The sequence below is a fragment of the Brachyistius frenatus genome, unplaced genomic scaffold (genome assembly GCF_029030835.1).
Source record: "Brachyistius frenatus isolate BFR_SWC_R1_liver_20210118 unplaced genomic scaffold, ASM2903083v1 Contig_14, whole genome shotgun sequence".
Taxonomy (NCBI): Eukaryota; Metazoa; Chordata; class Actinopteri; family Embiotocidae; genus Brachyistius; species Brachyistius frenatus.
This window is the reverse complement of record NW_027210613.1, coordinates 1,452,914-1,476,557: the sequence shown is the minus strand read 5'-3', so window position 1 is coordinate 1,476,557 and position 23,644 is coordinate 1,452,914. Positions and strand designations below refer to the sequence as shown.

Sequence of the window (23,644 nt, the reverse complement as noted above, 5' to 3'; positions counted from 1 at the left end):
ATAATAACGCACAACCTGATAGAGACACTTAGGGGGCACTTAGGTAAGATGTCAACCAGCCATTAGTCTCAGCAAGGTAGACGTACCACTGAGTCAGCAAAGAAATACCGGATCCCCCAGCCACCTAACACACTCACACACACACACACACACACACACACACACACACACACACACACACACACACACACACACACACACACACACACACACACACACACACACACACACACACACACACACACACACACACACACACACACACACACACACACACACCATAAGTTCCCTTTACTGATATGAAAACCCAGTCATAGCCCTAGTTCCTTGTTGTCAGAAAGGGAAGCTGAACAATCTGACTTAAAAGTGTTTGCTGAGGAGAAAGAGACACACAAACATCACAGGAGAGACAAAATAAGGACCGCATCAAAGCCTGAGAGGAGGAGGACAGGTGAAGCAAAGGAAGGGGAGCAGATAATTTAGGTTAAAAGGTCAGAAGGCTACAACAAAAACAGACAGCAGGACTATAAGAAAATGGGTGAAGGCCTGGCACACACCTGCTGGCTGCTGCTCATGTTCTCTCTGACCGGTGAGTACAGCAGCATTCATGGTGTACACAAGGTAATTAAACATCAAGTTTTAAATGGTTTTAATGTAGTAACCTGTTCTCAGTAGGGCACTCATCCTCTCTCACCAGGTATTCTTGCTGGTGATTGGTCAGTCCATCTCCCCTCCAGTCCCATCTGTGCTGTGATTGGTTCTTCAGTAGTTCTCCCCTGTTCCTATGACTACCCCCAGAGCTCCAATGAAACCAGGGGAGGGGGGCGACCCACTGCTCAGGTAGGCTAATAAAGAAGGCATTGTTGACTGTTACAATATATCCTGCAGCTTGTCTTTAATCGTAAGACTCTTTCTGCCCCTGCAAAAATCTGCAATCACAATCAAAACTATTAATCCAAGCTTGCATGCAATGTTTTTGTTGTGGTTTGAACATCTAGAGTCAAGCTACCAACATTCTTTGTTGTCTTCTGTTAGGGTGGAAGAAGTGAAGAAGGACAGGCGTTCAAAGTTCTGTCTGAGATGTGGTGTCTCGAAGACAGCCGGTGTATTACACCAAGGTATAAGACACAGAAACACACACTCACACACACACACACACACACACACACACACACACACACACACACACACACACACACACACACACACACACACACACACACACACACACACACACACACACACACACACACACACACACACACACAAGACCAGAACGTAAAGCAGAGTTTAGTATTTAAGTCTTTGTCCATCTGTCTGCGTCAGATACGTGTTCCACAGCGCTCACATCTTCGGAGATCTAACCTACCAGAACAGGGTGCAGTACCTGGGACAGCCAGGAACCAAGAACTGTTCTCTGAGGATTTCTGATCTGAGACGGTCGGACAGTGGAACCTACGTGTTCTACGTCATCACCAGCCATCCGACAGACAAGATGCCAGAGCAGAGCGGCATACAGCTCATGGTGGCAGGTGAGAATTAAAATCTAAATCCCACCTGTCTCTTATGAGACTCTTCTTTAAATGTCTCTCTGACTGTCTTCTTGCATGAATGGAGATATTTTTGTGGATGTAAATTCTCAGTTATAAAAATACAACACTGTTTGTGCAATTGGTATTATTGTCTAAAAACCTGAAAACTAAGAAAATTTCTGGTCTTTCAGCACCCGTAACCACTTCCTTTGTGTAACCTTTGCTTTGACATCTTGTGCTATTTAGGAGAAGCAGAACCGGAACTGACCACAGACTGCTCATACATGACCTTGCATAAAACTATTCTTTACGGTTACATTTTTTCAGATTAAATCAAACTGCAGTCAAATTACTCTCACAGTTCAACGTGAGGACAAACTGTAACTGCTCTTTAAAAATGGGATTTAGACCATTTTAAGGGATTAAAAAGTTGAGTCATGTTGTGTGTCTAGACTTTTATTAGTGTGGGAAGTGGCATTGTTCTACCACAAAGATATTCCTAAATAATAATAACAATAATTATTGAGAAACATCTGTTCAGTCATTCTCTTGTTGTTTTCTTGTGTTTTCCCCTGTTTCTAAACTGTGTCATCCCGTAATTCACAAGACCCCAATAAATCCTGGTAACCAGTAGGGCTGATAAAACAAATAAATTAGCACAAAAAAGCTGAACAGTAAACGGTGAGACATAGGCCGAGCAAATCAGAACACAATTTGAAGGTGTTACTCGCAAAAAATAAACAATAAGACTAACTACTGTTAGACCAGTGAAAGAATTTGCCAGAATTTACTATTTTGTGGTCAACTAGTCACTTTGTTATTACTGCTGGTGGGACGGTACTATTTTTAAAATGTAATTTTTAGGTCCAGAATCCTTAAATGTTATTATTTCTTAGTCAAAGATAAAGAAATTACTAAATATAACCATTTAACAATTTTCCTACCAGAATTTATTTCTTGTTGGGTAGATGAAAAATAAATAGCTTAATTTAGACCATCACAGAGAAACACAATCTATATTTAGATACAGTACAAAATGCAACAGGTAAAATAAATGTGGATAACATATTAGAAATGTGGAGAGGGTTTAGGAGCCTTGGCCTCAAAAAGAGAGTTTTATGCAAACTCTTAACCTACAAATTCCTGAACTTAAAATGATCTCAGTATTTGTAGCCAAGTCCTTAGTATATGATTTTTCCCTGCTGTCATATAGACAAATATTTACTTCAAATGGTGAATTTTGTCAAAATGAATATCTAAAGTAGAAATTTAACATGTAATTCTCCTCTTTCCAAACTCTTGTGTTCTCCAGACTCCTCCAGTGCAGTCACCGTGTTGAGTCATCCGTCCAGAGACATCACTGAGGGTGCAGCCCTACGGTTGGCCTGCTGCAGTCCTGCAGCCGGTCCGCAGGCCCGGTTCAGATGGTACAAGAGCACGAGCCCGAGCCTCAAACACCATGGACAGGTGTGGAATATCAGTGAAGTAACATCTGGTGAATCTGGCAGCTACTACTGTCAGATACAGACTGGAGATGAAGTGCAGAACTCAACACTCCTGGACGCTGATGTACAATGTAAGCATATACAAATCTACAGTCTTCAAGATATGTTAATATCCACTCATTTATTAATCCATTTGTTCTAGTATACTCCAAAAAGCAGAGGGAAACTTTAGAATAAGTTCAGCAAAGTGCAGCTGATAAAGCATTTAAACACAGAGTTTTTCAAGAGAGTCTTCACTGGATGAAGAAACTTCCCTTCACAGTTTATTAACTGGGTTAAAAGCTGATAATCGGGTTACAATTAGAGTTTTGACAGACTCACAAGGCTTGAAGGCTGATCTTTGTTGCACTTCCTGGTTAGACCCTCCTCGAAACACAGCTGTCTCAGTCTGGCCTGCTGCAGAGCTACAGGACGAGCTGCCTGTGACCCTGACCTGCAGCAGTGACGCTAACCCACCTGTGCACACGTACACGTGGTACCAGGATGCAGCATGTCTGCCTACAGCCGACAGAAGCTTTTATCGAGGAAGACAAATTGTGGCCGCGTCGACAGGAAGAGGCCTGACGTTCAGCGGTGCCAACATCACCGCTGAGGAATATGGGCAGCACTGCTGTGTGGCACACAACAGACATGGATCCCAGATTTACAGCGTTACCCTCAGAGGCTCCGGAGGTAGGTACATAAATAGTCTGGCATTCATATTGGACATTGTGTAAACGTTGACTTTGACTTTATCTTCTGTTACAAATCTGAGTATCCTTTGCAACCAAATCACAAAAGAACAATTTATGGTGTATTCAAGACAAACGTAACTGCAGCACTGTGGGTTTAGTCCTTGCGTGAGGCCTTTCGCTGCATGTCATATTTTCCTCTCCTTACATTCACTGTCTGTCTCCCCACTGTCAAGTATCAAGTAAAACCAAAAAAGGTTCAATAATCTATTTTGCACATATTAACACTACCTCACTATTTGTCAGCAGAGACCCCGTCGGACTCCACAGGAAGCAGAGCGGTGCTCATCGGAGTCACCATTGGAATCATATTGGCTATTATAGCCATAATAGCCTGTCTCATGACAAGGTGAGGTCTTTGTTTCTCTCACAATCAGCCACTGCTATCACATTTCTTTTTCTGCTGTCAGCGTTTCTGCTTCATGTATCATCAAAGTTGCTAAAGTCATACTGGTGCACAGTGTAAGTTAAAATACTCATTAAAAAAAAGTCATTGCTTCAGTGCTTTTAACTAGCATTGCAAATAATAAAATATCACAGACAATGTGTGGATTCATTGGATGCTGCTCTGACTATTTAAATCATCCAAGGAGTATAATTTGCTCTTAAAAGGTTGGGGTAATGTCCACAGTGTCTGGTTTCATGCATTAATATATATGTGATTATATTTCAAGAAAAGTAATAAGAGAATTGAATTAAATTAACTTTCAAGGATTTACGTTTTGGTTTTTTTGTGTGTGTGTTCAGGAACCGGAATTCATCCAGCAACCAGTCGTATGCTCTCACTGAGACAACTGCTAGAGAACCTTAAAGGCTCTGAGAGACTCTGTCTTAACTCTGTATAAAGTCACATCCATAACACTTTACACCCACCAAAAACATCATTTTTCAAATGACATGTATTTAATAACTCATGATTGGACGACTTGGCCACCCTATTTTTTTCCTCAGTCTTCTATCATTCTTGTGTGGCTACGTTAACACATGTTGTTGTCCAGTAAGCCCGCATCACACAAGTCTTGAAATTACTGAGCTCTTCATCCTGCCATCATGCCTGCTTTAAACAGTGACTGAAATGCACAGAAAAGAAGAAATCTTCAAGACTGTTTAACCAATTCACACCAGTTGTGAAAAATTGAAGATCAAACATCAGTTTACATTCAAGAAAGCAGGATGCAACACTGAATCCCAACTTTCCAGATTTCAAAGCACTGAGCTGAGCCAAGATGAACTCAGGTATTGACAGAGTTACCGTTTAGTTTTAAAATACATAGAAGTGAAACAAAAACAGACTTTTTTTTTTCATTCTGTTGGCATGTAGCTGATAACTTGTTCCTTTTGTTTAAGTACATTTGCTCTGTGGGAAAAGCTAAATACTGCTGTTGGGAATCGAACAAGAAAAATAAAAACTATTTCTTACAACAATAAAAGAACATAAAAATTGTGTCATCCCGTTTAAATAAAGAAAAATTTCAGTTTTTTATGCTATAATTGGTTGAAGTGTTGCAGCAACAGATGTGAATTTGAATACATCTTCCACGGTTCATCGCATGTGAAGACCACAGACGACATCCGGAGTTGTTCCTGTAGCACTGATACTCTTACTAGACCTGAACAACACAGCTTCAAGTGCACCAAGCACTGTATAAAGCCTGTAAGTGATGATGATGATGAGAATTATGACGATGACAAAATAATGTCATAATGATCTAATTAAGTGCTGTTTGAATCCTGTTTGTGTGTTTTTGAGTAAACTCTTCGGAGCGATAAGGCTCGAAACTGACACTGACCAGAACAGGAGGAGGAGTTGGGAAGGATGAAAACCAGGAGGACAGTGACACCAGGATCACTTGTTTACTGGATATCAACTCTTCATGTTGTTAGTCTATTTTTACGACTTATCTTTTGTCTGATTTTCCATATTAAAGTGCGATTAAAGAGGTGCACACATCCACTATTTTTAAACACTGATTAAATGCAGTGCTTCATTAATTTTATATTTAGAGAGAGGGTTTTGCACATGTGCAGATCAGTTCAAGTTGCATTTCCTGTATAATTTTAGCGTTTCTCTGGATAATTATTGATGCACATATCCTAATGCTAGAGATGCCACCCTGCTCACTAAAACTAATAATTTCATTAAAACTCATAATTTGACATTTATTCTATGAGAGGTTTTAGCAAAGGAAAGAAGGGGTGAAGATGCAATGAAAATCTTTTTGCAACAACTGTTCAAAATAAGCTTCATTTAGAAAGATTGAGTTTATTGCATACCAAAATATGTATAACATAGAAACAATAGAAACAATTATCAGGGTAGTAGTTTGCTAAAAAAAATCTTGGCAATATCCCTTACAAAAAAAAAATTATACATCACTTACAGCAGCCTGCATTTATTCAAGCTTTCAGTGCTGTTTCTGTTACCATAACAACACTCAATAGCATAAAATAAATCTTAAACAGCCATAGAAAAGGCCACACTTGAAGATTAATAATGTAAGTAATTCTAATAAGTTGGTGGACAAAGGCTTTACAAGTTTACCAGAGCAGGGCGTACATGTGTAGCTTAAACTCCAGGGGGCAGCATGTCCCACTTCAACAGCAATGATCCTGAAGACAGTTGATCCGCCAGCAGAGAAGCATTCACACCACTGGAAATAACTGGTTTCAGACCAGCATCCCTCCAGGCTATAGATATTTAATCAAAGCAATAAACATCAGTCATGTTTTCTTACCGCCCCCGACCACTCTGTCTCCAGTGTAACAGAGAGCCATGAGAAGGAATGAGCTTTAACACTGGCAAACATGTGGCTCAACTCCAGCTGGTTTTCATTGAGCTCAGTGGAGCTCCAGGCAGCACACAGGCCACGCCACACACATTCTTGGCACCCATGCGCCAAGTCATCTGTCTATTGTAATAAAAGGTCATCCGGCTCCTCTCGCTTTGCTCCTTCTTCATAACCCTGCCTTTTTTGCAGTTGTTTTAACTCATTGGTGGTTCAGCGTCTGATGTTTTCATAAACATGGCTGTGCTTCTGAAACATAACAGACTAACATTAGACATTTGTGAGAGACTATTGTTATTTTTTTCAAAGTACAGAAATGGGTCATCCTCCTCACCTCTCTGTCTGCAGCAGAATTACGCCACCGCCTCCTTTAACAATGAAATAAGAGAAGTTTGCATACCGAACTCTGCAACATTTCATGGTATAAAATGAATCTGAGCCAACTACTGCAAAATTAAGAGTGCTTTGTATAACTTAACTTACCAAGCGCAGAAAATAACCACTGGAAGCAACAGCAAAATAATCCCTTTGACTCCCATACCAACCAAGAGGATGAAACGGTTCACTAGTAGAAAACAGTGTGAGAAATAAACCCAACAGGATCTCAGACGTTCCTCTAATGCACAAATATACTTGTACAACTGTAGTTAGAAATGTTCTGCTGTTACACTGTATAATTTTTTTATATTCAAATTCAGTTGCTGTTTAATGTTAATAGTTCTTGTATTTTCTAAACAATATTAAAAATAAGTTTTGGACTAAAATACAGATTTTTATTTGCCCACTTAATGAATAAAATTCTAGTTGTTGTGAAAGTCACCTCTTAAATCATTTTTAATCAGACTATTTGCAACAGTAAAACAATAATTCTAGTTGTGTGAGTTATAAATCATCCAGGTTATTATATGTACGCTGTAGCTTTTTTTTGGCATACTTACTGTCTGCTTTTTCCACAGTCAGCAGCACCTTAGCTGAGCTGTTTCCTCTTAGACGGTTCCTGGCCTTGCAGAAGTAGAGTCCAGTGTGGGACACCTCGACAGAGGGAAGAGACAGCACCCGTCCTGAGCCCACCTGGAGCAGGGAGCTGGAGCTGGAGACAGCCTCCCTGTACCAGGTGTAGTCGTCGGCTGCAAGGTCGACGGTGCTGTTGCAGGTCAGAGTCACACTGCTGCCCACCGTCAGGAGGCCGACAGGACTCACTTCGACAGACACATTCAATGGAAAATCTGTATTAAAAAAAAACAGTCACTGAAGTATACATTACATTATTGACTGCATTTCTGACCATTTAAAAAAATATATATATATATATATATATATATATATATAACATTTCAGGAAATATGATTCATACAAAGCTACTAGTAGCAGCAGGCTATCTTAGCTTAGCATACACAATGCTGAAGAGCTACTTTGAAGAGAACAAAACACTTCAGTAAGAAGTGAGACTTACCTTAAGAAAGACTCGTTCCAGTCAAACTCTTTATCAGTAACGCTGCAGCCTGTAAAGCTGCATCTACGATCATTCATCATCATCAGCATACTTACACCAAACATCCAGAGCCACAGGCTCTGATTGCACTGACTCCTGTCCTTTAACAGCGCATGAATAGTTCCCAGCATCCTCTTCCTGAGCCTGGAACGCTGGTTTTGTCACTGGATGACGTCCATCTTTGAGCCAAACTGTGCTGGAAAGTTCACAGGAAGTCCTACATTCAAGAGTCACAGTGTCTCCGGCTCTCACTCTCCGTGGGTTCACTCTGACTCTCAGCTCTGTACATCAGTCAGTTAAAGATACACAAAGACTGTAATGTTAAGAAAGCTGCAAACATCAAACCTAAAGAGTAACATTCAATATAGAATCACTTTACCTGTGACTGACAGATACACGGATCTTTTACTACGCCGTCCGTACCTGTCCGTGTCGAAACTGAAGTAGTAATATCCAGAGTCATTGTACTGCAGGTCATGAAGTGCCAGGCTGCAGTTGTGTTGCTGGTCACCGAGATATCTAGTGCGATTTTTATATGAGGGGAGGACCGAAAGCTTATCACGTATCCAGTTGCCATCTTTTAAATCTCCTTTGGACCACAAGGTTTGTTGAACAGTTTCCTCATCCGGGTAGTTGTATGAGCACCTGAACTCCACCGAGGATCCCTTCACAGCACAAGGATTTGGGTTTTCAAAAGTCACGTACCAAACAGTACTTACAGCTCCTGTTAACAGAACATGAAACATATCATGTAATGCATTTCATTAGATTTACTGATTTATAAGCAGAATTCAAAGAAGAACTAGAATTGCAAGCAATTATAAAGGCGTCCAAGCACGCCTGCACAACTCAGACCCGAAGCCACGTCGACCCAATCCAATCATCATCACACAAGTCAGACCTGAAGTTACACCCACCTGAGGGAAGCACCCCGGTTCACTTCACCAAACACAGACAAAAGACTATCTTCCAGTTGAATTTGAACCAGTCAGATAATGTAATGTGACATGATTGGCTGCATCTAATAAGAAAGTGAATGCCTCCTTTTCACGTTTCCCTCTTTTGTCTTCAGAAGATCTAGATATAAAATTGTCATATGTGTAGCAACACAAGACTTGTCACTGTGAGCTAAACGTGGAACCAAAGCCTTTAGGGCAACTCCCTGGATGTGTACACATACCAAAATTTTATATTGACATATTGACTCTGAAACTCATTCTTGACACAATTTTGGGATTGTCTGGTATTGCTATAGTGTTTTATCCAAAAATGTCACTCCTGGTTATATTTTTACATAATTTGTGGGCAAATTCAATTGAAATTAAAAACCCTTCTCATTCATAATTTACAGACATGGTTCAGCGAACCTTTAGTCAACAGTTTTGTCATTCTTGAGTAAAAAAGTGAGCAGGGCCTACAGCAGCAGATGCAGCTCCATGTACGCAATGTGTTGATAAAAACATTCTGGATGTGTGACTTTAAATTTTAAATAAATGTCTACTATTTCACAGAATTACCTTACATTGCCTGGGTTATGGTTAGCCTGTACACTATCTTGGGAAGACCTAGTTTCAAACCCTTGCTTCCTGATTGGCAATCCAATGTTTTATTATAATATAATATAATCAATATTTTTTCATAACGCTTTATTCGCCCGAACAAGCTCCACTCACCAAATACTGGTACTATATGCAGCCTTTGAATCATAACTCAGGGCAGAAATTCCCAACAACCAACAACCACTCAGTGTTGATTTGCAAATCACAAAAATGCAGATGCAGTGATTGAGGATGGCTCAGCCCCGATGAGCATGTCAACCATTTTGTTTTCTTGCAACTCAGAGGTTCAAATTACAAAACTGAAACTTTGAAAAAAAAAGTTGTCTGTGTAGCAAAAATTTGAATTTCTGGAAAGTACCTCGTCAAAATAAAATTATACTCCAACTCATTTATCTCATTTAATTTTGGACAGTATTTCACTCTGCAATATGAATAAAACTGATAATGACTAGACATCTATAAAACTATCCCAGATGAGTTCATTTAATTTATTTAAGAGAAAGAATGTTCGAACACAATCTTGCATTTTATCTCAAAACATAAATTAGAAAATAATTTCTCCTTACCTTGCTTCATTATCAGGAGCAGCAGCACTGCGATCATCTTCTCCACATCAACACAAAACTCAAACTTTCAAGGAAGCTTTGTGAACTCTGGATCAGACTTAATAGTTCAAAAGTGGATGTGAGAGCGGACAGTATGGCTCAGTGGGGGGAATTCACAAACCAGACCACCGGTGCACACTTCTGCAAAATGTTCAGGACGAGTGAAAACTAAAGCTCTGACACGAGCATACCAATATTTACATCTGTGTGTTGATGGGAGGGATCAGGGGCCCATGATGAGTCAGCACAATAACCTGATGTTTTACAAGAGCCGAAAATTTAAAGATAAAAAAAAAATAAGCAAATATTTGGCAACTCAGTAGTTTGTTAAACTAGCAGGAAAAGCATGCATAGTTAATGGGGAACTTGTGGTTGGCGTTTCATCATGATCATCTTTGCTGGCCTGCTTCCGTGTAACGAGGTCGCCCAGCAGCCTCGGCCTATAACAGCATGATTAAGGGTTGGTTCAGGTCTACCTGAGCCAGCCCTAACTATAGGCTTTATCAAAAAGGAACGTTTTGAGTCTAATCTTAAAGCTAGAGAGGGTTTCTGCCCCTCCAACACAAACTGGGAGCTGGTTCCACAGGAGAGGAGCCTGAAAACTGAAGGCTCCGCCTCCCATTCTACTTCTGTAAACTCGAGGAACCACAAGCAGACCAGCGTACTGAGAGAGAAGTGCTCTGCTAGGATTATATGGTTCTATAAGATCTCTAAGATATGATGGAGCCTGGTCATGTAGAGCTTTGTAAGTCATCAAGAGAATTTTAAATTCTATTCTTGATTTCACAGGAAGCCAGTGAAGAGAAGCTAAAACTGGAGAAATATGATCTCTCTTGCGAAATCCCGTCAGTACTCTTGATGCAGCCTTTTGGGTGAGTGACAGATGTCCTGGCCTCAACCCTGGGATGTCAGGTTTTAGGGCTGTTAAGAGACATGGCCATGTTTCTAGAAAGAAGAGCTGCACCATCCAAAGTAGGATGGATGCCGTCTCTCCGGATCAGACCAGGTTTTCCCCAGAAAGTATTCCAATCGTCAATGAAGCCCACATTGTTAGTGGGACACCACCTCGACAACCAGCGGTGAAGTGAAGACGTACGGCTAAACGTATCATCACTGGTCCGGGTAGGAAGGGGTCCAGAGAAAACTACGGAGTCCGACATAGTTTTTGCAAAGTTGCACATCAGTGTGTCAGCATTGTTATTGCGAGCATGTTAGCATGTTGTTGTTCGCATTTAGCACCTGAGTAGAGTCTCACAGCGCTGCAATCATAAGTATACTCTTACAATCAAGCAGAAGCCAAACTCTCAATCTCTAATACTAAACACAAACACCAAATAGCACAGAGCATTCATATAAAAAGGGCAAGTACTTGATGAAAAAGAGATGTAACTTCAGTCTGCTGTGAAGGCAGCAGGTCGACCTATTGCTCCTTCAGACAGAAGGAACTTATTTGAAAGTAAAATCTTTTGACCCAAGTATAAAAATCTCATTCTCAAAGATTGACAGATGGAAAGTAAATAAAAAAGGAGGATGAATGAGGAAGAGAACAGATGTGTGTGTGTGTGTGTGTGTGTGTGTGTGTGTGTGTGTGTGTGTGTGTGTGTGTGTGTGTGTGTGTGTGTGTGTGTGTGTGTGTGTGTGTGTGTGTGTGTGTGTGTGTGTGTGTGTGTGTGTGTGTGTGTGTGTGTGTGAATAGAGCAGCATAAACATAGCCAACATGTTTTCCAACCTGATATTTTGGGCTCAGGCCGTACCTGCTCAACCTGTTTATAAATCTTTACAGAATGTTCATTTTCCTTCAGGTGCCTTGTTCTGAACTTCCTGTCTGGTCAGAGAGGGAGGATGCTGAAAGACAGAAGGGGAGGGAGCAGTGAGCAGAGAAAGTCTCCTCATTGTTTAGGGACACTTGGACAGTTCAGCTCTGATAAGCTGAGACATCTGAGAAGTTAATTTGAACAATAAATAGGAGTTATTTTCTACGGAGAACCATCATAGTCTACAATTAAGGGAACTGCCTGCAGATCTGCTGGGGAATTTCTACTTCATTTTGTGGTTTGTATGACAGATCAGTTCCATTGTACGCTAAATCTCATATTTTAAAAATAAGACAAACTGATATTTGTGGACAAAGAACTGAAATACTCATTTCATTTGAAAAATCTGCATTTCACAGAAAGTAGACAAACAGTTCAGCAAACAAATTGAGTGAGCTATATTTATATATGAAAGCGTGAGAGGCATTTGAATTGTCTAAATGACAGTGTGACATAATACTTATTGCACAAAAGGCAATTTTATATAAAAAATAATGATAGAGGGGATAAAATACAATACAGTTTTACTTGTATTATTTTTATAACACTGCTGTTGTATCCAGCTTGAAATGTGAAATGTTACATTTTGACTTGTATATGAGTAAATTTCAATGCTTCCTGACGTACAAGTCTGAAACCTTAAATCAGTAAAATGTTCTATAACCAAATAAGCATTTTCACAATTAAACTATTTGTAAAATCATATAATTTTAGAGCTGCTAAACTGCTTGGTCAAAATACTCTCATCCAGTTGATTGTTGCTTTGATTTATTTGCTACAAGAGTGCTTTCTCAATTCTCTTAGTTTGCTATCTCCCTTATAACACTGACCGTTCAACCATACAAACCAGCTGCACACTGTAATGTCACTTCAGATCAAATAACAATTTGACTGGTTAGCTGCCCACAAGATCTCGTGTACTATTGTGTTTATTAAATTCCTTTATTGTTGTATAAAAAGTTATGTTGTTCAAATTTTCCAGATTGACTGATGGAATAAGAGTCACTGTTTGGAGCTAGAGTGGAGAAGAATAGCAAAGAAGACATGAGGAAGAAGAGGAAGGACTCACATATCTTCTTGTTGTTTCTGGCTGTGCTCCAAATGAGCACACCCTCCACAGGTAGCAAACCACATCCATGATTTCGAAATAAAAGCCAATACTTATTTACTTTGAAAACATTACATTCTAAACTGAAGACATCCACAAGTTGTTGTGTATAGAGAAGTCTTAGCTTGAATAGAGAACTATATGATTATTGTTAAACGGATCACTGCAGGAGGCAGAAAGGTCTGTAAAGACACTTTCAGTATAATGTTAGCACTGAAGGATTTTTATATCACAACTTCCTCATTCATCTGTTGTCAATCTTCCCAGCCCTGTAAGAAAATCATGCAGGGAGAAGCCTGTTTTCCAGTCTTTATATTATTCAAATGTTAGAGTGAGTCACTTTGCTTAAGGTCTCAGGTAGCATTCAGTTTGGAACTGACAATATACGACAAGGGTGGGTGGATATTTGCTATTTATATAACAACAACTCAACAATTATCTGACCATGAAACAGTTTGTTTGTTTCTTTTCTTTAATAATGAGCCGCATCCCACTTCAGTTCTACCAAATGAGAAATTATTTAGTATCTTTCACCAGAATATGTGATTTATGAATATATTCTGTATATTGTATATGTTGTGCGTTTTGATTTTATTCAATTATTCTCTCTGCCTTCGTTTACTCCATCTTCCCTATCACAATCTCTCACACATACAACCACCACCCTTTCCCTTCTCCAGCTCAAAACACCACCACCACCTCAGCCTCGAACCCTGCAGCTCTCAGTTACCGCACACGTCCAGCTGATGTCACAGTGGAGGTGGGAGAATCTGCAGTGTTTCGCTGTGGAGTGCCTGAAGCATCTCCAAACCTCACCTTCACCCTCTACGGGAGCCACGGCAACTACAGCCTCACTTGCCCTCAGGGCTTTGTGGAAGATATCCCCCAGGTGAGGCGGTGATCATCGTCTGACTTTTTATTCAGTTGTTTTCTTACTCATTACTTTCTCTTGGAAGTTTTTCCATCTTGCATCATATTTCTGCTAAACCAGCAGCGACCTGAAGCACGGTTATGGGCTCTGGCTTTGTTTATGGCTTAGAACAAGTGTTATGACCCGATGGAAGAAGGAGGCAACATAAAGCCAGGTGTAATTGGTAAACCAAAGTTATTAACAAAAGGAGGAATTAAAAGTAGCTCAAACGGTAAACTAAAAGGGGAAACAGGGCATATACCAATGTACAGGTGATTAACAGAAGTATCACATGTATGAACTGAATGTTTTGCTGATCACTAAAGATGGTCCAGAAATCCAAGACTAGATTTGATCAGGAGTTCTGCCCATTTCATTTCTCAGACGTGCAGTATTGAAACTAAACTTGTCATTTCTTAAACTCATGTTTCCACATCAGCCAGGGCTGAGTCTTATTAGAATTTTGTTCAGTAAAGTATGAAGACAGTAAAAGTATGAAGACAATATTTAATATCTTAAATCTATGACCAATGTCCACTTGTTGCTCTGCCAAATGCTAATGCCTTCGCTGACATATTGACCACCATTCATGTGCAGACTCACAGGGCGCTGGAACCTGTCCCAGCTCACATTATGCTTCTATTATTTTGTCTCGCTCTCTCTTTCTCACCTTTCTTCACTGCTGAACTCTTTTCCTGGCTGTGACTCTCTCCTCAGGCTCTCTATGGAAGCTGTGACATGAAGAGAGGAGAGTCGGTGGCTGTGTGGACCCTCAGGGGAACCTCTTTCTCTGACAACGGCACAAGAGTCATCTGTCAGCAGCCTAAGAATCCCAACGCACCTGCTGCCGTCCTGCATGTTTATGGTGATTAAAATATAACTGCCTACATTGCCTAACATTGTCTTTTTAGAATTTGGCTGCGAAAATCAAAAATGAAATTGAAAATCACAACTTTTGTGGTTCTCACCTGTCAACATGATACTACAACTGCCTTTTCACTGTACAAGTTGCTAGTTTAATTCATTTAAGGAGGCCCTCACCTCGTCTCTGTCCTTCAGATAACGGCACCAGCAGTGCCATTCTCATTGGATGTGTCATCGGGGGTTTCTTCGGCATCCTGTTGGTGTTTGGTTTATCATTTGCCATGCTGCAAAGATCTGAGACCCTCCAGAAATGCTTCAGTGAGTAGTGTCTCAATTCACTGGTGTAAAAAGACAGAATTAATACACTGAATATAGAGAACTGATCAGTAATACATGATAACTGTGCTTTCAGGGGGGAAGGAAACAGAAGATGACATGGCCACAATAGTAACAAAAGACTAAAAGAAGACATGACGACAACACTTTGTAAGAGATAATAATATTGCTGCATTAATTATGTCCAGAAGAGGATTGAACTTTTCCTATTTTTAAGTTTTAAACCAATCGGACTGGCGTGATAGCTGGATAATGTCTAAAATGTTTGAATGTTAGGTAACTACACTTTCACAGTTTGTCCACTTGAGGGAAGGACTTACTGTGACGCCCACAAGACGCTTAGTTTCACCTCCAAAGAACGACTGTAAATAACAAAGTCTAAAATAACATCAGAACATGTTGCAATTGTATAATTTTGTTTTGGATTTAGCCAATGAAATGAGTTACAGGCCGCATTGATGTCACGCTAAGTGTTTGTACATATTTGCATTGTTAAGTAAATTGTCCAAAGCTAAAGTAGCTCTTGGTTATACAGTCACCAAATGTCAACATGTATTTATGTTGTCATTTGTTGGTTTATGTTGTTTGTTGTTTATGCACACTATTTTTCCCTTAAATTTTGTTTATATATTCATATCATTACATTAAGAATTTCTTATTGTCCTGCTGTCTGCTCACATGCGCATGAAATACATTTGCAAATTGGCACTTGCTCTAAGTGTGCAGCCTACAACCAAATTAAAGTGATGTAAGTAAAAACAAAAGCTGAGTAAACTTTAATGCTGTGTCGTTTTCCTTCCTCTAGATATGTTGTTTGAATCACTGTGCAATCTTATTTGATGTCACTCAATTATACATTTAATCAGTATGTATCATTAGGTCATCATATACTGTACCTACTTTCAATCATTTGTAGGTTTTTGTTGTATTCAGGTCCACAAAAAGGTACTCAAAAAAGTGTATTATACCTGCAAGGACATAACAATTATTCAGTCTATGTTTATATGCACATATATTTGAGTTACATTAATTACTTCAACTGGCTGGCTGAAAGAAGACACTTTCTGAATATGCAGTATGTGTAAGTGTTAATGATATTATACAGCAGCACCTGAAAGACAGAGAGTACATACCAAAGAAAAATATGTAGCTCTGAGGCATGTGTGACCACATGTCTTATGCTTCCCCCTGGTGGTGAAAACATGACATATCCGCTTGTACTATGCCTGACCAAAACCTCCAGTCTTTTAACGGTGTTGACCTTTATCCTTCTGCCTTTATGCTGTTTACGAAATCATCTACTTAAAGATGCTGTAAAGCAAATTCCAAGATTTGTTTCTCAGTACATTATATACGTGTGAAATGAGTTGCTGGAAGCATGTGCAAAGCTTTTAAAGTTTGTCGCACTGAAATGTGGAGTTAGACCGTGAAACAGTTTCTCATCTGTCTTCAGCTCAGGTTTTTTTTAGGCGGGGCTAAAACCTAACCTATCTACGTCACAACTACCTATCTACGTCAGATCACAGCTGGTTTATATAACCTTCTGCATGGCTCCTCCTCTCACAAGGTGAAACGCTATAAAATCCTGGAGCTCATTTGCATAGAGGTCATCCCACTCGACTTCAGCTGCTACTCAGATTGTTATTGTACATCAGCTAGCTGCTACAGGACGTCTCCCTCCACCCGCAAGTTCATCTTTCCTGGAAGCAAGAACCTCCAAAGCAGCACTGCATCGCTGTTTAAATGGAAGAAAAAAAGAGGTGGATTGGTTTCGTGAAGAGCCTCGCTAAAGGAGACCGTAGGATTAACACCAACAGCCACGTCTGCAGGGACCATTTCACGACAGATAGTTTCAACTTGGACCGGAGACGGACGGAGTTCACGGACGCATCGCTTCTCCTTTTACTCGGTGTAGAATAACTTTATTTTGGTGAAATGGGAGCTAACGTGCTAAGTAGCTTCTATTGAGCTCGTAGCCGAGTTCAGAGGAAAATGCTCCGATAACCGCGGATTGTTTTATGCGTCTCAATATAGCTCCGATAAGGAACTATAATATATGTAACTCTGTATTTTACATGTCGGGGTGATGGTGAACATGGACCAGAGGAGATCTTGTCCTCACATTAATGAGGGTTGTTGTTTTTGTACTCCGGTGTAACGTTACGATCAGCGACCCTCTCGGTTACATGTACCGGTACCGGTCCGGATAAACAAGCCCGACTACATGTGCAGGAGGCTGCAGAGAGCAGGAGGAGGAGGAGGAGGAGGAGGAGGACATCAGTGGAAGAGAAAGACTGTTGGCTCGACCTGAGCAGGTTCAAAGTTTGAATTGACGTGATGTAATGAATTAACATGTGATGTGATGCAGCGTTGTTCATGTTGCAGTCGTTACAGAACTAAATCAACTCCTCCGCTCTTATTATCTCCACTATTGTAATGCAGGTACATTAGAAGTAGTTGGAGACTCACTGTCTGCTGTCTCTGGTGTCCAGTTTGACTCCTGTGTTACAGCTCAGGGGGACAAGCTGGATTGCATCTGTATGTTTCACTCATTGGACAAATAAATTCTGATTCTATTCTGTTTTCCCAAAGCAGGCTGCTCCGTCCACCAGAGACAGAGTACCAGTGGGACATCATGCATAAAGTCACAGAGAGGTTGGATGTCAGACGGACCGCTGAGTGGGGAAAAGAACTGCAGCCACAGGACTGTCACACCTCCAGCGAGTGGGTGGAGCTTCAGCTCCTTCAGGACACGCCCCCTCAGTCTCAGAGCAGAGATGACTGATGATTTTCTCACTATTTCAAAGCCTAATTTAACAAACTTGTCTGTTTTTTTTCATTCAAATTTGGATGGGTAGTTAACAACCCATACGTCTGCGGTGTGATGAACTTAAAACTCATTTTCATTTCTACTTTACAGCATCTTTAAAGTATTAAAGACGTTTTAATGTTCTTACTCATCTCCCTAAATTCAAAGAAATAATGTTTTTTTTTGCCGCTCATATTACTAAACACAGTTGCTCACACAATCTTTAGGATTTTATATCAGAATTCAATTAATAGAGCGTTACACAATATAATACTATGGCTGTGGTCTGCACTTCTTTGACTATGTGTTGTGACACCTGATGGAGCAACACGGACAGCCAGACAGAGAGAGAAGACACACACACACACACACACACACACACACACACACACACACACACACACACACACACACACACACACACACACACACACACACACACACAGCAGGAGAGATTTCTCCCTCGTCTTTTATTTGATACAATAGAGGTGGTTTGGAGCAAAGTGTTGATTCAGCTGCTCATCTACTCCTCAGTTCACTCTTTCATGATTTTTCTTTGTATTCTACAAATCTCAATGAAAACTGTTAGTCGTTGGTGTTACCATGACAGAACATGAAATGAGAAAATAATGTGATGTATTTCAGGGTCAGCCAGGTCATGTTTGCTCCTGACTCAGGTCTTTGCTATGGCTGGAAGAAAAGACCAAACTTGTAACTCTGTCTAAATACACAACACTTGTCATGTGATCAGAAACTGGCACAGCTCTACATTCTTGAGTTTCCAAATATGACTCGGCAAGTGACTAGATTATAACAATGACTGTTTCCCCATGCAAATCATGTTGTACATTATAATGTAGTTTTGAGGGAATATCATTATCTTTATTTGCTTTAACTGCAAGTTTAATTTGTGTCACATCTCTCCAGATGTCGTTGGAGACATTTTTATCTGCTGACTGACTGAGTTCCTTCTACTCACTGCTGTGTGAGCTAACCTGTTCTTGGACCTTTAGTTTTACTGTTTATGGACAAACACCCTGAAATACCACCATAACAGAGAGCGTGTGTGTGTGTGTGTGTGTGTGTGTGTGTGTGTGTGTGTGTGTGTGTGTGTGTGTGTGTGTGTGTGTGTGTGTGTGTGTGTGTGTGTGTGTGTGTGTGTGTGTGTGTGTCCAATGATAACCTACATTGTTCAGTGTGTGTTCTCAAGATGACCTTTAACAATGTCAATCCAACAATCTAACTTGCCACATCAAACCTACCTGAGGAAACAACTGTTAAACTTTTTACAAATTAAGTTAAAGGATAAAAAAAAAAAGGATCCTACTTGTAGTGAAACAGATGATCAGTTCTACAACTTTTAGAATCACTTTAACTGCCCTACAAGTGACCTCTACTTTTCCACATCCATGGTGGAGAGCAGCTCTTTAAATCCTCCAAGCAAAAAGGAGACTGATATTGAATTTCTTGTTCTGAAGTTTAAAAGAGCTTTCCTTAAAAATAGGTAAATTCAGAAATGCCAGATTATATTGAAGTAAACAACACTGCTGAATCTTTCGTTCCACTCAGGAGTTTGTTTGCCTGCCCGCACTGGTTCAGGAAAAGCAATAGGTTATATCATACTTTATAGTAAAACACTAATGTTGCATTGTAGTTCATTAATGTGGACAAGAGGGTGTGTTGCTGAGGAAAACTCTCTGCCAGAACTAAATATTGTGATTTTCTAAAGCAATGTTTGCACATATGAAACATCTCATATCCTACATTTGCTGTGTGTCCTCTTTATGCTCTCCAGGTCCTCTAACTATCAAAGACAATGTCAGGGAACAAAGTGACCTTTACTCAACCTCACTTCCAATGATGCAGGTACTTTAGACAGACACACAGAAACAGAGAAGTTTTAGAGCTCCTCACTTTTTCCCCTTTTGGAATTAATATAAATAAAGTTTAAAAAAAATCTGTTTGAGGTATTTATTTATAATTTTAACAAAAAACCCACCTGATCACAGTCTTTATGGGAGAAATTAGTAAAGTAATACAACGTGAGTGTATAAGCTGCTGTAAATGTTGTCTTATTCTCTGCTCTGTTGTCACCAACTGTTCTTCTATCTGCTGTTAAATTACTGTATTATCACTCACACACACACACACACACACACACACACACACACACACACACACACACACACACACACACACACACACACACACAATCACACACACTCACTTTGAACTATCTGTTTGAGTGTCTCTCTCTGTGCTTATCATTTGTTAAGAGACTGTTACGTGCCTCGGCTTTTTTCAGTGTGTGAAAGAAGAAGGTATAAATAGTCACATCACCACTGTGACCCAACGCACGCGCATATATCTGCACACATGTATTGAATGTAGGGGTCACACCAGCAAATCTACACAGATATACACCAACATGCAGTAGCCTATATTATGGGATGTTCAGAAACATAATGGCAATTACCAGATGTAATGTTCACCTGTTTATCTGTGTGGGCATTAAATCAGTTAAAATGAAATCAAAAGTTAGGAGTCCTGAGGAAACAATAAAAAATCTCTACGTCCTGTCCAGGTGTAGTCAAAGGAAAACGCCTGTCAACCGTCAGACCAACCCAGTGCTCAGCAGGGTGAGGAGCTCTGGGGGATACCTGGACACCTGACAGCCTCAGAAGAACAACAAAGTGAGCCGATGGCATGTGAGCAGAAATAAAAAGAAAAAAGGAGAGAAATAATCCACTGTACAACACACTCCGAATTGAGACAAAATTTAATTTTATCATTCTCTGTTTTTTACTCTTGATATTTCCTTGACTGTTATCTCCTCTGGTCTTGCAGAGAGGCAGTACATGAATCTGATTTTATTACTTTGATATGTTGTTTAAACATGGTGCAAAGGCTTACTGTTGTATCAAAACAGACTTCGTGGTAAATCACAGGAAGCCGATTTAATGTCAAAAGATTAATGTGAAGATAATTAGTGTTAGATTAAAACTGTAAGAAGTGTGTATACAACTCTACACATACACTTCAACACTGCAGCCTGACAATTTACAAAGGGCTTTGACTGCTATGCACACACACACACGTACGTTGATGTTTATGGTATAACATCACCACTGGCCTCCGATACCCAGCAGCCATCTCACATTCACATTGGACACGTGCACACACAAATGTTTATATCCCAAATAAAGAGGAGGAGCGGGTCATACTTACTCAGGTAAAATAGAAAAGACACGCTTTTAACCTGGCAGTGTCCTGGAACATTCACACTCTGCTCTTAAACCGACGGCTCAGGTAAGCACAAGTAGGGTGGAGCGAGGCAGGTTGGGAGTCAGGATGTCGGGGTCAAGGTCACTTGGTTCATTTATTAGTTATTCACAGTTTGGGCTACCGAGGACAGACAGAAATGTGTGCGGCATATGAATTTTTTTTTACTAAAACAAATGCTTTGAAATCACAGGAGATTTTGATGAAAGACAATCAAATAGCAAATAATTTTGCAATGATAGCTGATATTTCACAATTTTTGAATTATTCCTTTACTTGCATATTTATGACATGAGCAACATGACCCACAGTGGTCTTATGTCTGGCATTCCTGTCTTTTGATTTATCTGTTTGGAAGACAGCTGTCCAGGAGCAGGGACTTTGTTAACACAGTTAAGAATAGAGTGGACGATGAATGAACCTCAGTGAGATGTTAAGGGCTCTGAAATGTAAAAGTTGTAATAACAACAACTAAAAGGAATGAAATCTACTGATTCCGTAAAACTCGGCTCCATTCTGTGTGTTGCTGTTGTGTTGTCTGAGAAGTGGCGTCTCAGACATTTGAAAGACAAAGGCCTGGTTGGCCTTGACTGATGTAATGCCAGCTGATAGTGTAGTTTAAGAACAAGTCACGCTGGAAGTAACAGAAGTGATGACGATCATAGCTTTCTGAATTATCTTTGTTTGCATTTAATGAACATTTCTTGAAAAGCTTGTGCACTCTGTGACTCTCTGCCAGAATTTGCATGTTGAACAGTTTGAAATCTAAAAGCCGGTATTTGATCTTCCTCCCAGACATAACAAACATTCTTTAAAAGCACAAGGTGTCTTTTGCCTTTTTCTAAGCCCACCATGATTTGCTATGCATGGTTTCAATAGCAGAAAGGGTTGTTAAAAATCCAACCGCTGACTTGGAGTCAAACTACGTTAAGCCGAGGAGGAGCAGAGCAAACAGGGGAGGAAAAATGCAAAACTTCCCAAATGCTGCGAATGTTTCCCAACTCAAGGCGTCCAATGTCAGTTCAAGGTGACAGGGAGGTTGCTAAAAAGTCATTTTACTTGCCAAAAGGAGAATGACGTGCTAAATAATGAGCTACAGTGAGTGTTTTTAAAAGATTAAAGGACAAACAGTTGGCTTTTGTTTATCTGCAATGACCTCCAAAAATTGTTTTGTAATAATATACAAAGGTCAAATTGACATTGGTGCATGGCCATTTTAACAATAACACTTATACTATGATGATGCACATATATTTACTCTGGAATGCATTTCACTAAAACTGTAAATCTTGTTTATATCTCTGAAAAGCTTTTTTCTTCTATGTGAATACTACATGAGACGTAACTTTATAAAGTCACAAAGAGCATCACAGGTTTTGACATGACAGTGTTTGACCGGGTGCAACGAAGATTTCTGTAGCTGAGTGCGGGCTGAAGGAAAGTTGTCAGGAGACCTGCTGGGTTTCGCCCCATAACAAAAAATGATCCACTGTTTACTCTCCAAACACCCAGAATGCATCCCTGCCGGCGAAACACTGACCTCTCGCACCACAAGGACGTTCCTCCTGAGGAGAGAGGGCGAAGTGTGCGCTGGGTGTGCGCATGTTTGTGAGAAATGGGGGAAAAGTGATGGGAAAAATGTCTCACAATCATCTTCTCTCTGTGTTTATCTATCTGGCTCAGCTGTGTTGAAGATGGGACATCTCACTCTTGTGACTGTAATGGCAGGTAAATAAAAGTAACAACAGACACCGTACAAATATAAAAACATGTTTTAGGAGAAAAAATCCCATCATTTCTCATTTCTTTAAAAATGCCGACTATGCACAGTAGGAGACCACTGGCTGTTTCAGGACAAATCCCACTTTCTAAAATGTTATCTGTTTTACTTTTTTGCAGTGCTGTTCACCCTTTTCATGGAAACTGAAGCAAGTGAGGCCAAAACTCTTCCTCCTCTTAATCTTGTCATGAGACTGGTTTGATGTGGAACTGGTTTGTGAATAAACCTTCTTCTTCTCCACAACAAACGCTTATTTTCTGCAGCATTGGGCAAAACTTTTGAGTGTGAAACTGTTTGCAGAAGATCATTAAAGATGAGACAGAACCTTAAAACCTCAGTTTGTTCACTTTTTACATTAACAACTGGTTATAATATATCACAAAGCCAGGTTTTTAGTTGCCATGCCGCCAGTCGTTAGGGCTGAATTTACTGAAGTGAGTCTCTGCCACTTTGTGATGTGATTGTTTAAAGTTTGTCACTAATTTTGCTTGTCTCTTTTCTTATGTCTCCTCATGTTGTTGGGTCTGCAGA

The 23,644-nt window shown here is 40.0% G+C and overlaps 3 protein-coding genes across 3 annotated transcripts; 2 read left to right on the top strand and 1 right to left on the bottom strand.

Moving 5' to 3' along the window:
• Window positions 1–342: 342 nt before the first annotated feature.
• On the top strand, window positions 343–5,212 carry LOC138617804 (opioid-binding protein/cell adhesion molecule homolog). The gene is made up of 8 exons (XM_069693092.1): window positions 343–589; window positions 698–840; window positions 1,036–1,118; window positions 1,327–1,532; window positions 2,845–3,108; window positions 3,398–3,709; window positions 4,015–4,117; window positions 4,516–5,212. Exons 1-8 carry the CDS (start codon window positions 535–537, stop codon window positions 4,577–4,579), a joined length of 1,230 nt encoding a protein of 409 aa, XP_069549193.1. The 5' UTR covers window positions 343–534; the 3' UTR covers window positions 4,580–5,212.
• An 835-nt stretch (window positions 5,213–6,047) lies between these two features.
• cd22 (cd22 molecule) lies at window positions 6,048–10,254 on the bottom strand. The gene is made up of 7 exons (XM_069693006.1): window positions 10,172–10,254; window positions 8,426–8,770; window positions 8,103–8,327; window positions 7,493–7,780; window positions 7,038–7,119; window positions 6,889–6,922; window positions 6,048–6,803 (listed from the first exon to the last, which is right to left on the bottom strand). The coding sequence occupies exons 1-7, from the start codon at window positions 10,206–10,208 to the stop codon at window positions 6,768–6,770; spliced, it is 1,047 nt and encodes a 348-aa protein (XP_069549107.1). The 5' UTR covers window positions 10,209–10,254; the 3' UTR covers window positions 6,048–6,767.
• A 1,834-nt stretch (window positions 10,255–12,088) lies between these two features.
• Window positions 12,089–16,022, top strand: LOC138617752 (uncharacterized). Its single transcript, XM_069693005.1, has 6 exons — window positions 12,089–12,262; window positions 13,007–13,144; window positions 13,813–14,021; window positions 14,760–14,907; window positions 15,102–15,224; window positions 15,319–16,022. Exons 2-6 carry the CDS (start codon window positions 13,069–13,071, stop codon window positions 15,366–15,368), a joined length of 606 nt encoding a protein of 201 aa, XP_069549106.1. The 5' UTR covers window positions 12,089–12,262; window positions 13,007–13,068; the 3' UTR covers window positions 15,369–16,022.
• Window positions 16,023–23,644: the final 7,622 nt, after the last annotated feature.